General features: G+C 48.8%; 1 protein-coding gene across 8 annotated transcripts in view; it reads right to left on the bottom strand.

Annotated features, from left to right (window-relative positions):
• TRAF3 (TNF receptor associated factor 3) overlaps positions 1 to 14,775 on the bottom strand; it is a 111,272-nt gene that overhangs the window by 14,804 nt on the left and 81,693 nt on the right. For 6 of the 8 annotated variants that reach the window (XM_067723888.1, XM_067723800.1, XM_067723629.1 and 3 more), the window contains 5 exons: positions 14,213 to 14,317; positions 13,428 to 13,595; positions 6,300 to 6,380; positions 3,564 to 3,638; positions 1,830 to 1,922 (listed from right to left, as the gene is read on the bottom strand). In XM_067723888.1, coding sequence (XP_067579989.1) covers positions 1,830 to 1,922; positions 3,564 to 3,638; positions 6,300 to 6,380; positions 13,428 to 13,595; positions 14,213 to 14,317 — 522 coding nt within the window. The remainder of the gene's footprint in view (positions 1 to 1,829; positions 1,923 to 3,563; positions 3,639 to 6,299; positions 6,381 to 13,427; positions 13,596 to 14,212; positions 14,318 to 14,775) is intronic. The other 2 variants (XM_067723988.1, XM_067723937.1) reach the window with 2 other exon arrangements.

The following is a 14,775-nucleotide window of genomic DNA, read 5'->3' on the forward strand; positions in this document are numbered from 1 at the left end:
ACAGGATGACCCCCGCGTGCCCCACGGCGATGGCCCTGAGGACGACCGTCCTGAGAGCTGAGCGCACGGCAGCCCAGCCCCGCTCAATGGTTATGTAACTAGCACAGCTGGAATAACCAATTCACTTTACATGAAAGGAAGAACCTTTTAGATAAATGAGGAGCCGTATCTGGGAGAGACCAAAAGCCCTGAGATCTATGCCTATAATTAAAAAAGGCAGAAACAATGCATTCTTCAACAAGAGGGGAAAAAAAGATTCATAGGTAAATCGTCACTGAACTCAGAGCAAATATGTGCTCCTGGGAAAGTCACAAATGATTCAGGTAACAGATTTTATTTCACTGATAAACAGAAGGCTTCTCCTGCCCCACGTGTGTACACACAGCACGCAAATCCTTTCACTGGTTCTCATCTCCAGCTTAAGCATTTATATTAAAAAAACTATTTTATGTCAGATTTAATAAACATCTTTTGATTTAAAACTTTAGACTCTTTTAAGTACATTTACGTTTTAAATTGCTTGGATTTAATACTCAAAACAAGATATCCAAATCTTTACAAACCTTTAGAAAGCAAACATCAACGCCCTGGCTGCATCCTAGTGTCCTCCCACCGCAAGTTCTCAACACGTTGAATATCAAATTAATTTCTTATTTGTGTACATAAGCCACAAGCCACAGCGGGAGATCCTATAACCTCCTTCTCTATCAAGTCTCGGAGGTTTTAATCTTTTCCTCAGGTAAGAAGGCCCGGAGAGCTGAGCACCACAGGACACACTCCCCAGGAAGGAGTGCTACGTGGGCGGGGGCCTGCTGAGGAGTCCAGACCCCACAGCTGGGGCCCCTCGAGGAGACACCCGGGAGAGCAGGTGTGTCCGGGAAGGGGCTGCGTGGTCCCCCAACACCCATGGTCAACAGTCACACTCGCGATGTGCAATTGTCCTCTCCTCGTCTCCAAGAAGACAGAGGATGGTAAAGCAGGTGACACTGGTGACCTTCCAGATCGGGGGTCGGCAGGTTTTTTCTGTAAAGAGCCAGAGAACAGTTTTGGGGGCTGTGCGGGTCGTACAGTTTCTATCTCTGCTCATCCATGCTGCCATCCTGGTGCAAAGCAGCCACGGATAATACGAAAATGAGTGTGTGTGGCCGTGTTCCAATAAAGCTTTATTTACAAAAAGATGGGGTGCGGGGTGGACGGGGGTTGGAAGTGACAATCCCTGTCCTAGATCAATTCTAAGAGAAGCACAATGTGATTTTTTTTTTTTTAAAAAAAGCACTTCATAGCTGCTTGGCAATTAAAAAACAAACAGCAAGGACTTCCCTGGTGGCACAGTAGTTGAGAATCTGCCTGCCTATGCAGGGAACACAGGTTCGAGCCCTGATCCGGGAGGATCCCACATGCTGTGGAGCAACTAAGCCCGTGCGCTACAACTACTGAGTCTGTGCTCTGGAGCCCGCGAGCCACAACTACTGAGCCCACGTGCCACAACTACTGAAGCCCACACACCTAGAGCCCGTGCTCCCCAACAAGAGAAACCACCGCAATGAGAAGCCCGCTCACAGCACTGAAGACCCAATGCAGCCAAAACTAAAAATAGATAAGTAAATAAATTTATAAACAAACAAACAAAAACCCAAAGAGCAAGCTAACAAAACCACACAGCTTCATTTATAAACTCAGGATCACTTGAAGAGAATTTACTTTTTTGACACTCTTGATGCTGTTTCTTTTATGCAAAATCCATTACTCACTATAAACAAGGTTTTCTTCTTTAAATAATTTGAAGAAAGTATTAAAAACCAACAAAAGCAGGAGGCGGTGCGTCGTACCTTTTTCTCTAGAGAGTTGCTCCATTCTTTGAGTAAGTTGACATGCTGCACCGCGGAGCTGGCCTCGTGGGCCTTAATCTGCTGGTTTGTCCCCTGCGAGAGTAAAGAGGCAACACGTTACCCAACCTCACTCCGCCGAAGTCAGAGAGACTCGTAGCCGACCTCAATCCAGCACTACACGAGGCGGGGGTGACTTATTCATGGACGGCTCACAGGGGATGTCCAGCCTCAGGAGGGCTCAGTGGCCCCTGATCTACTGTGTGCAGGTGAGGAGGCTGTTTCGAGAAGACCGGAGCAGCTCAAAGCCGAGACACTGCGAGTTCTACAACAACTATCTCGAGGCCGTGAGCTTCGCTCCTCAAGCTTCTTATCAAGGGCCTTCTTACCTACGTTTCATACTGGTAACAGCAAGAAACTAAATTTTAGATATATCATTTTTGTTCCCTAAAATTTTTTTGCGTTAAAATATAAATGGAAAATGTTTAGACACCTGCAAGTCATAGCCAGAAGCTGCTATAATAATCTAGCGAATATGTAATCAAAGTAAGATTCTAAATGAGTTATTAAAGTATTAACTTACCAGTGAAATACACTGTATTACTGTTCCTAACTATCCTACGTATACTTAGAAAGTTACATACAGAACATAAACAATCTACAGAGTACATAAGATGCAGACCATCTCAGAGTCAGTAACAAGTGTGGGAAACAGTTCTTCATATATTTAACAAAGTAATTGGTGTAAGAATATAATTTGTTTTGAAACTGGAATATTTAAAAGCCACAGAAAGCATTTTAATGATCTCCAAAACATATACTCTGTACATAGAATAGTCATATATATATGTTGATACAAGTATTGCTATATATAAACATATATATATACATACACAGAATGAATGATATATATGTACATACGACATAACAGTGGTGAGGGCTCAGTCTCATAAGAGACTGAAGCAAAGGGAAAGCTATAGTCATTCTTACTCTCAGGCTTTTTACTTTCTAAGAAAATACTGAGATGCCAATATCTCTGTATTGATTTCACAATAATGTACTGATAATACATAAAAATCAAACACAAAATACTTTAATTAGAGTATATACTGCCCTTTGATAGTTCTAAGGTCAAGATATACATTTAAATGAAAACTAATTCAAATTCACTAGCCATCTCCGATGTGTTAAAAAAACAGAAACAAAAACAAAAACCCAGGACCAGCTTTCTCACGGCCCAGGTGTGGCAGTGGCAGAGACCTCCTCTCCACATGGCCCTCCGGGCATGTGCCTGTGGCATGTACATGGAATGCACTCTGGACACACGCACGTGCGATCCTCACAACTGTGCACGGATGCACACACTGCCGAAACCACGTCCAGTTTGCCAGTGACTTACATTCAAGTAACAGCTCAAATTCCATAACTATCTACCTAGAAACCCCACCGAATGCCAGTTCTGCTTGTCCCATTCACTAACTGGTTTTGAATGTAATCGTTCTCCTAATGCATTAACTCCCCCTCAGCACAGGTGTCTACCTCAAGTCTCACGACACCCCCGGCCTAGAAAGCGAGCACCCACATCCGCTGCACGTGGCTCTCGTCACCCGTGCAGCAGGTGACTCAGTTCCATGGCAAAACTGAAAGCCCAGAGCTTGCATGTTAAAATGTTAATAGAATAACTTTCTCTCATGGTGGAATGTCAGTGACTGGGAAGGACAAATGTCGGATACTGACCTGAAAAACGCAGCCATAGCGCTTAAAACTACAGGTGCTGGGGGCATTGACACACTCTGACAAGTGTGCACTCAACTGCAACGGGAAAGAGACGTGAGTTGTGGCACGAACGTTTGCATGAAAATGTTCAAACATATCAAGGGCACAGATAGCATCTGGGTTGTACTATTACGAATGGTGTTTATCAGCTACAGGTGTGTATATAGCATCTGCTTCCTAGACTTATATGCAGTAAATATACAGTATCATCACGTGTATACACATATATACACCAATATACAGAAATACATTTACTATAACATTTCTTAAACTTGCAGTTTCTTTAGAACAAGTTGTTTTGCGACATGCTGTCTGCAGTGCCAGAATTTTAAAAAGAAAGGAAAAAAAACATAAACTGAAATGCACATTTAAAGACTATAAACAAAAACTGCATGAAACACAAAAAATAGGAAGCATTCAGGATGCAGCTGGGTCACACACCTGATATACAGCACACGAAATAGATACCTTTCCAAAGCAAGCGTACACAAGGTCTCATCACTCTCAGTACTTCTGAATGGCCAGAGATTCAAGTAGCTTTTCAAAGACCTCTAAGGTCATTCTAACAACATGAATCTTACGATGGTTACCTCCAGTTCACGGAGGACGATTAGGAGGGGCTGGGAGAGGGTAACTCCCCTTGCAAGGAAAAACCCCTGTGTTCAGCTTAAATGTCAGCAAATCATCAAATAAAGACCACCTACGGTGCCCCCTCAGGAGTAAAGGGAATTGAAATACCTACATTTTAAAGACACAGTGTTTTGTGTTAGGCTAATGCAATTTAAGGATAAGTTCTTTCTTTACTGAAGAGATTCTCATCGGGAAACTCGAGGGATAGATCTTCTTTATAGAAAGCCATCAGACCCTGAATTGGGAGAGTGGCCAGTGAGCGTGGCGCACAGCGGCCCCGGGAACGCGCTTCCCCGCGAGCCAGCGCACACGCACTCCCGGAGGCTCGCGGGATGTGTCACTCCGGTGGGTGCAGGCGGCTTCTCCACCTTCTCCTCCTGTCCTCCAGGACAAAGACATTCCTCTCCCTTCAGGTCAGTATTGAGGACAAGAGTGAGCGGCTCACAGGACGGCCCTCCCGCCTGAGGGACCCACCTGACCATGGCCAAGGCCAGCCCTGCAGAAGGTCTGAGCCAGGGTGGGGTCGTGGTGGCCGCAGAGGCTCTGGCCTGCAACTGGAGGAAAGCACCCCAAGGGTACATTGCAGGTGACGGGCGCAGAAACCCGAAAGGACACCGTGTGCGTAGTAACATCAGTTTGAAAATTTTAAAACATATTCTTTCAGCGCCATCAATACCATCGTGAATCTGACCAGTTAACACCCCTGATGTTAAAATCAGGGTCATGTCGAGGTTGACATTGTTTTCAGTGCACTAACTGAAAGGGCTGTACTTTTTTCAAACTGGCTTTATCATCATTAATCTCAGAGCCCTACAGAATTTACCAGAGCTTGGGGATAAAAGCAAGAATCAACTGTAAACCAATAGCACCTTTCACCAGAAACCCAAGATAAATGCAGGTTTAAAGTTTTTTTTTTTTGTTTTTTTTAGGTTTAAAGATTTTTAAAAATAAAAATAACTTAGAGGCAAAATGGAGGCAGCTTTTGCCCCGAATATAGACAGCCCTGAGTGAGTAAAAGTTTAGGAAGGTACATAAAACCCAGGAAATTATTTCAACAATACAGACTCTTCGTACATTCACTTTAACAGAGGGACTTTCCAGTTGTGGAAATAATCTACGTGTGTTTCCCTGCCGCTCCCAGAGGCACATTCAGGGGCCCAGAGACCACCGTCGCCAGTCCAGACCCTACCCTTGCCCAGCAGAGTCAACGTCCAGGGAGGGTGCACCTCAGTGAGAGTGGCCTTCGGCCCACACGGGTCCTCTCGCTGTCATGGACGTGAGAGACTGAGCTCCCCTCCCCCATATCCAGGTGTTAAATTCCAGGCTGTTGAAAAGGCTGAGGTGAGCAGGCTCCTCAGATCAGAGACCCCGGGACCAAGAGAATCGGGCGTGGGGACCGGGGGTGGGGGTGGGGTGGGGCACGCACCCACCGAGCCCATAGGAGCCCCAGACGGTTCCCAGAACACCAACCAGAGGGGGTCCAGGTCAGGATCAGATGCGAAAACATTAAGAATCCTTGGAATTGTCCCTTCTGGATATATCCTGATCAAAATGAGGCTACTGCAAAATCTGCCTGCCTTAAAGCAAGTGTGCCCGAGGGCAGCGCGATGTGCGCAGCCTCTGGGGGAGGCTGCCCAGGCGCCTTCCCGGCGGCCCCTGAAGTGTGGGCACCACCCCTGCACCCACTTGCCCCCGGCACAGGTCCTGTACAGCACGTGTGGCCTAAGTGGTTCAGGAGTATTTCTAAGTTAACTGATTTCCTTGAGATAATCTTAGAGTGATTCCTAGTTTACAGATTTAAACCTAAAAAGTGTCACCTTTGCTTGCATTGTAAATATTCCCATTTTCTCAATTCTTAATATTTTGCTCTGAATTTACCACTTTGTAGCTTTTAATTGTTTGTTTCTGAAATATCTGACTTCCAAAAACAGCATGAGGGTTTTCATTGTTTTTGTACTGTAAGTTATCACTATCACAATCTGTGAAAACCTCTGACCTCAGCTTTAAGGGAAGAGCGGGGCCCTGAAGGATCCCCAGCTCCTGCACAGGCCCGGCCACGCCCCTTACCTCGCTCCTCAGAAGGGTCTGGACACTGCACTTATGAGGGCAGGACACCACCACGCAGGGACACTCGGTGTCTTCGTGTTTCTGAAGGAGAAGGAGAGAGTGTTGCCAACTCTGAAACACAATCCACCTTCCCTCAGATCCCACCAGCGTTCCCAGCGTCCCCACAATGACCCAAGGGAAGCCCTCTGCTCACGGTCATGTCCTTGGGTCACAAGACTCACATCACACTTGGACGGGTCGCTATGTTACACAAGTCTCAGTGCTCAAAAGAATGCATCTCACGAGAGCTACTCAGATATGACTGGTCGGGGCCACTCATGGGAGCACAGCCCACCGGAGGGGCATCCTCACGGCAGCTTCCCTCTAGCTGTGTCCCCTCTGCTGATGCTTCCCTGACACCTGCGCCCAGGTAGGCTGGGCCTTGGCCTCCCTCACACAGCAGGTGGATGGCAGGGCCCAGCCTCTGCTGGTTGGAGAGAAGGACAGTTCTCCTCTGGCTTCTCAGTTTGAGGTCTGGAAATGATGCTTCTCAAGAGCCTGAAAACAATGTGGTCCACTGGGTGTTTAATTACTGTCCTGATCTCCGATCGTCCTCTAGTGCGCGGTAAACGCGCACACATTTTGGTGTAGCCCTTCTCTGGACGGTACAGATTTCAGCACAGAGCCTGGATGACGGTGACTGTTCAACTCGGTGCCCCAGGCTCCTGCTGGGCACCTGTCCGGTACACCTGTCCACAAGTGAAGGGCAGGCAAGAGCTCCCACGAGGAGAGCAAACCCAAGGCTCTGGAGAGCACCTCCAGACACATGACAAAGGGCCGCTGCAGGGAGGCCGACGCAGGCAGAGCCAGACCTGCCACGTCACACAACCGTGGGAGGCCAGGCTCCCGGAGGTGGCATCCCTCGGCAAGAAGAGAATGTGGCGGGTTTTCCTCTGAGGCCCCGGGACACTCCCAGTTCTCCTGGCTGGGCCTCCAGTTAGGCCGCTGTTGAGGTGTATCTGGGGCCGCGCTGGCTGCCGGGCCGTCTGACCCAGCAGGCGTGCAGGTCAAGGACACGGCGCCCGAGAGGACACTCCTCTCCTCCGGGGAGGCCTGGAGCCAGGTGCAACACCATCTGAAGTCCCTCGTCTGGACCAGCACCCTGCGGGCTGTGCAGCGCGGAGAGGACACCTGGACGCGGCCGCTCTGCTCCGGGGCCTGGTCCCCAGAGGCCTGCAGGGCCCACGGTGGGCGAGCCCACGGCTGTCCCGAACTCAGCAAAAATCACCTGACTGGACTGAGCCTGACCAGCACCTCCCAAGAGGGGACCCCCGGCGGATGCCTGGCCGCGCTCAGAATCCCTAAGAGTTCCCAGGTGCCATCGCGCCTTTCGGGGGAAACCTCGGGCCAAACAGCTTCTCTCTGCCTCACCTGTAAGAGGGGGCGTGACCAGCCCTCCCTCAGAGGGCATCTGTGAGGACAGAATCCGTCACGGGCCCGGAGAACTAACACGGCCGACACTCCACGGACGCCACGCCTCCCTCCTGAGCCTGCCCTCGACCCCGCCTTCATTCACCAGGCCAGGCCTGCCCTGGGCGTCAGGGGTGGCCTGACCAGGACAAACAGATGATCACCACTGCGGCAGGGGGGCTGGGAGCGAGCAGCGGGGGTGGTGGCCTGGGAGGGCGCTCTGAGGAAGAACCAGGGGTGGGGGCAGCGTACCGGGGCGGGCAGAGCAGGGGGCAGCAGGAGGTGAGGCTGGCGGCCCGCAGGCCATTCCCATCAATAGCTCTGTGTATCTTGGCAGATCTGTGCAAGGACGTCCAAACGATGAATGTCTAGAAATGGGCTTCTTTGCCCTTCTTTCAAAGGGTAGAGCATTTAAAATGGGATTTGGGGGCTTCCCTGGTGGCGCAGTGGTTGAGAGTCCGCCTGCCGATGCAGGGGACACGGGTTCGTGCCCCGGTCTGGGAAGATCCCACATGCCGCGGAGCGGCTGGGCCCGTGAGCCATGGCCGCTGAGCCTGCGCGTCGGGAGCCTGTGCTCCGCAACGGGAGAGGCCACAGCAGTGAGAGGCCCGCGTACCGCAAAACAAAAACGACAAAAAAAGGGATTTGGAGGGGTATTGCCAGACTGCCCTCCAATCAGCCTACACAAGCCCACCCTCACTGCAGTGAGAACGCACGGCCCCAGTTGAATTCTATCAAACTTTCCCATCTCTGACAGTGACCGGTGAAAAACAATGAGTATGATTTGCAATTCTTTAATGATGTGTAGTTATTAGTATCTTTTTTATGTTAACCATTTATATTTCCCGTGAACTGCCTTTCATAGCTTTTGTCCACTGCAGTGGGTTGAACAGTGACCCCTGAAGTTCATGTCTCCCTGGAACCTCAGAATGTGACCCCGGTTTAGGAAAGAGGGTCTCTGCAGATGTAACGAGTTAAGAGGCCACCCTGGATTAGGCTGGGCCCTGAACCTAGTGACACTGTCCATGTAAGAGGAGAAGATGTACAGCAGGAAGACTGCCATGAGGACATGCAGGCAGAGGTTGGAACGGTGCAGCCGCAAGTCTGGGAGCCCAAGGACCGCAACCCCCAGGAGGTGGGGAAGTGAGGGAGGGGTCTTCTCTAGAGCCTCCAGAGGGGCATGGCCCTGAGGCAGCCCTGGATCCAGGCTTCTGCTTCTAGGACTGTGAGGGGACAAATTTCTGTTGTTCTAAGCCACCCGCTCTGTGGTACTTTGTTATGACAGCCAAAGGGATACACCCGTTTTCCAAAAAAAAAAAAAAACCTGTTAATCTGTCGATATGTAAGAACTCTCCACATATTAATGAAATCTGTCCTGCCTGTCAAAGCAAGAGTGACTTTGATACACACAGAGAACGATATCACGCGTGTGTGGGCCACAAAGCATAAGTGCATAGTGAGCGCCCACCAGGGACAAGGGTGTAACCAACGCCCATCACCTGCAGGCTCCTCTCCTGCCGCGCCCCCGCCTTCTCCGACTAAAACCACAAGGCTGAACCTGCGCTTTTACTTCCTTTGCTTAAAAAAAGGTCTCCTTACACGTGTATGTGTAACAGGTAAGATACTGTTTCGTCTTGGCTGCTTTTGAATTTTGTTAACACGGAATTCCGCCTTTCGACTCTTCTGCGACCTGGCTCAACGTCACGCTCCTCAGGCGGGCGAATCCACGAGTCGCATGAGTGGACTCGTGGATTCCACTGTCACCGCTGTCATACAACCTTCCCTGCTGTGCACACTGTCCACGGGGTCCGCTACAAGTGACGTGTCTGTTCTCCAACAGATGGACGTTTGGATCGTTCCCAGATCTCTCTGCTCCTCTGGTTATGCCTGACATACCCTCTGCAGTGCATGTGCGACAGTTTCTCTTAAACATCTAGGAGAGGGACTGCTAGTTGAGAACATGCGTTTTCAACCTAATAAAATACTGCCACGTGTTTGCCAAAGTGGCTGTACCTGTACGTTACAGTACACAGTTGACCCTTGAACCTGGGTATGAACTGCGTGAGCCGACGTACACGTGGATTTTCTTCACTAGGTGTGCACTGCGGCACTACCCGACCCACGGTCGGCTGACGCTGTGGGTGCGCGACCTTGCCTAGGGGGGCTGACTGTAACGTTATACTTGTGTTCGAGACTGCTCGGAGAGTCTGCGCCCAGCCCCCGTGTCACCCAAGGGCCAAATGTATACACGTTCCCATAAAACGAGATCTTTACAATTCTTGACTTTTCACAAATTAACAGAACTGTTTAAAGAGAATAATATTTGATAATTTCTGGGCTAAATGGAAAAGAAGAGATTTTTTTCTGACACTTTAAATTCTGCTATTAGATTAAAAAAAAACAACTTGAAAATAGCTGCCGGTACCATGGTTTAAAGATAGAAAAGAAATGCTCACGTGAACTGCAATGGTCCAGACAGTCAGTGCACTTTTTGATTTTTTTGATGGGGACCATTTTTAAAGTCTGTGTTGAATTTTTTTTTTAATTTATTTACTTTTGGCTGCATTGGGTCTTCGTTGCTGCACGCGGGCTTTCTCTAGTTGCGGTGAGCAAGGGCTACTCTTCATTGCGGTGCAAGGGCTTCTCACTGCGGCGGCTTCCCTTGTTGCGGAGCACGGGCTCTAGGTGCACGGGCTTCAGTAGTTGTGGCTCTCGGGCTCTAGAGCTCAGGCTCAGTAGTTGTGGCGCACGGGCTTAGTTGCTCCGTGCCATGTGGGATCTTCCCGGACCAGGGCTTGACCCCGTGTCCCCTGCATTAGCAGGCGGATTCTTAACCACTGTGCCACCAGGGAAGCCCTCTGTGTTGAATTTTGCCACAGCATCGCCTCTGTCTTCTGCTCTGGCCCCTTGGCCGCGAGGCCTGCGGGATCCTAGCTCCCCAACCAGGGACTGAACCGCACCTCCTGCGCTGGAAGGCGAAGTCCCTGGAGCCTCGGCACTTTATCAACCTGTATTTTATCAACATTGATGTATCTGTCACACCACAAAACGCAGGACAGGGAGGAAAGCCAGGATGAACTGGGGCTTCAGGCCTAGGTTAAGCAACGGCTCTTTTTAAAAATAACCTTAAGGCCTGAGAGGATGAGACTGTGAGGGTTGAAAGAACAAGACTTGGGAGCCAGATCCCACCACTGCTAACAGGGCGAGGGCCCGGGGGGAGTCTTGGCCGCTTCCAGGTGGGTGAGCAAGGGCGGATGGGTGTGGCCGCCTGCCAGCGACGAGGGCCCCAGGAGCCGGCGGCTGGTGCACAAGCAGCGAGCCCACGCAGGGCGCCTCTCACAGTTATCACAGGTGGACAGAAAGTAACATCTGCCCCAAGACACGCTGCAGCACCAACACTGATAAAACAGTTTTAAAAGTTTTCATCACAAAAGCACAGTAAGATTTAATTTAATTTAATTTAATTTGCACAACTCAGGTCCCAAACTGGTAATTACCACTTTGTGCCTCTGCACCTGCTGTGTCTCTCTCTCCTGTCTGCAGTCAACAGATTGAAGACCCAGATCAGAGCAAACGCCACCTCCTCTTCCAAAGCCCTCCTGGACCCTATCAGGCCATGTTTAACTGTCTCTTCCCATACCACCATGTACATAATTGTATATCTGACTGTCTCCCCTACCAGACCGTGAAAGGAAGGGGAGAGACTGCAATCTACTCTTGTGTGTCCTGAGCAACTAGCTCAGGGTCTGGCGCCCAAGAGCAGTCAACAAACGTTTCATGACTCCATGTGTGATGCCGTTATTCCAAAACCAACCTCTTTAAGCCTCGGCTGGAGCCCAGAGCTGGTTACTCATAGGCTGTTTAACTGACATGCTTACACTTCTTTCTCAGATGAAAATTAATTCCTGGATTCTATCCTGCAAATAAAGGTAATTGATTTTGGGCCAGAAGCAAAGTGTAACTTTGATAGCAACATAGTAACGGGTAAGGTCAGGAGTACTGCTCATTGGGTACACCGTCTCATTCACTTGAATTTAATTACTGAAGAAATTAGAAACACTACTGCTATTTTTCAAAGGGGAGGGCACAGTTGTTCAAGGTTATTAATAACTGGAAACGACAGAGAATCATACAGGAAACAGCTTTCACAATGGAAGAATCCCAGGCACAGGAAAGTTATACAAGGTAAGGTAAAATGCAGATCGTAGAATACGTCTCATTTCACAAAGAATAACAGAGAAAACGCTTCCTAAATTTGGGTCAAAGTGCTCCCGAATATCCACCAGGAACTCGACTGTGGCCCTCACGCCTGGCTGCTCTGCCACGGTCCCCTCCCGTCTGGTGACCCACCAGTCGCCATCCTGCCTCGGCCAGAAGCCAATTCCCAGCCCCTCCAAGCCCAGCCTCTCAGCAGCACCTGCGCCACACACCCTGCAGCTCCGCCTGCCTCTGGGACGTCACTCTCCTGACACTTCCACGCCGGCCACGCCTTTGCTGGGCGACCTCCTCCTCTTAGTATGCTGTAAGCATCATGTGCCCCAGTCCTCTGTCCTCCGACTCTGGCCCTTCTCTCTACTCGCTCCAGTCCCAGGGCTGCAAGTACCACCTATTTGCCCAGACCACTCCCTATCCCCCCGAAAGCCTCCTCTCTTCCCCTGAGCCCCACTTCAGTAGGACACTCCGGTTGGTCCAGCTGCTCTAGTTACAAACGCTGGGCATCCTCCAAGCTCATACTCCATAACTCGAGCCCTCGGCTAATCCCACTGGCTCTGCGTTAACTGTGACCGCATCTGTCCCTTGCTCAAGGCTGCCTCCCGTCAACTTCGCACCTCGCCTCTGCTCTGTGCGAGGGGAAATCTACCTGCTGAGTCTGTTCCATCTTGGAGCCTGAGCCCCCCGCTCGCTGCTGCTCCCTCTGCCCCAGTGCTCTTCCTGCATCGTCCTGACTGCCTCAGAAGGGCCCGCCCTGATCACCCCTCCTCCCCTGTTACCAGTTTGTCTTCATAGTACTTATGATCTCTTCCCACTGGAAGATGAGGGTCACCACTGAACCTGCAGCTCCTAGAACAGTGCCCAGCACACAGTAGGTATGCGGTAAATACGTATTCAACAAACAGACAAATATCTGAAGGTCTCTACAACACTGACTCTTTTTAAAGTTTGTCCTCCATCCCAACACCTGTTTCTCTTTGATTTACATATAAGTGATCGGATTCTAACATGCGCACGATATAAAACCCTGCCAAAATAATGGAGGCATGAAAACATTTTAAATTCTCATCTCTCTCCAGGAGAGACCGCTGCACCTCAATATTGCAGGATAAATTACCCTGTTGAAGTGATGGTTATGTCACAGAGCCGTAAAATGATTAAGCAATCCAACAAGATTTTAGAGGCTATTCCCTGGCACAAGTGAAAAATTCTACCTTTTTTGAATAATCGGTCTTCATTTTTTGGGCACCCCAAATGGCAGTCAATCTAGGCAATGGAAAATTAATTGCATAAATCAAAATGGGCAAAACAAATGAAGCTTAACTCTGAAATAAAGTCAGATGAAAATTGCTATTTACCCCTATCTTGTCTCTTTATTTCTGTTAGAATAGTCATTTAACAAGCTATCCTGCGGACAAACGACATCTGGATGGAGTAGAAGGTGGGTGAGACAAGAAAACACCGCACCTGCAGCGTTATCATTGGGACCTGGCTTCTGCAGTGGCCGCACGTGGCCTCACGGTATTTACAGGCCTTGTCCACGTGGTCACGCAGGTCCTTCCTCAGCACCTTCTCTTTGCAGTCGGCACGGACACACAAAAGTTCCTCAAACTGGCAATCATTCTTCAAATGCACCTGTGAGACAAACAATTCAAAGTTCTTAATCAGCAAAACTCTAATCTGAAATACCAAATTCTAGCCTCTATGCAATTAAATCCCAAAAAAATGTTTCTATCTGCTGCGAGATCAGCTTTTCACAGAGAAGAGTGACAAATGTATCAAGAGACACTGAATTTCATGTTCCATTTAATGATTACTCAAACTATATTGCTTTTGAAGAATTAAGTCAATTAACTTTTCTTCCTGGATAAATAAATGGTTATCTGCTAAGAACTTTGTTTTATTCCAATTCAAATATCTTTCCAGGATAAAATATGATACTAATCAAAAAAACATAAGAAGTTACGTGGAATTTCATGGTTATAAAAAGGAGAAGGTTTTAATGGGCCTTCTACAGTCAAAATCCAATTCAGATTTTTCTACTCTAAATAGGGTGGGGTGTTCAAAAACCAACTGACAGTTCTGCCTATGATGTCATTAAAAATAACATTTCATACCTAAATGGCTCTGACTGCTTTCATAGTTGGTTGTGTCTGAAAGATTAATGCAAACGTGATCTTAAGGGGCCACATCGTACTGACCAGGGACTCGTATTTCTGGATGTAAAGCCGACACCTCACATCCCCACTTACCAGCAGGTGCCCCAGTGCTAACTGCTCTACACAGCCTCTGCCTTCGTTCCTACAGTGTATCTGAAGGGCCAGAATCTCTCTCTTGCAGCAATTATCCTTAAACACCTGAAATTGAAAGTTAGCTATTTTAGAGGATTAACATTTCTTAATCGCCACATGCTGCTACTTTAGACAAGGCAAAACCACTGTAAAAATACCACGGGAACATCCCTTAAGCGGGCCTCAGAAAGCATTAAGAACTATTTTAATCTAAGCAGAATGAAGGAGCCACCCCCACTAAGAGACACAATTTAAATAATAGAACCTTAACTACCACCTTTTATTAAATAAACCAAAAGTAAGCAAGCTATACGGAACAACTGAAGATCACTTTGGAGCAGCACACATTTTGGATTAACTCTGACACACTCAGGACGAGGACACACCAGGACCAAGTTCACACCTGGATCCTGGGGATTTCAGGCACCAGCACTGCCGCAGGTGGGACCTCCCACCAAGGGACCAGGGCAGAGCCCGCTACAACTTGATGCCTTTGTAGATCCTTGCCAGAGAAAGAGAGAAAC

This window comes from Pseudorca crassidens, chromosome 1 (assembly GCF_039906515.1).
Source record: "Pseudorca crassidens isolate mPseCra1 chromosome 1, mPseCra1.hap1, whole genome shotgun sequence".
Lineage (NCBI taxonomy): Eukaryota > Metazoa > Chordata > Mammalia > Artiodactyla > Delphinidae > Pseudorca > Pseudorca crassidens.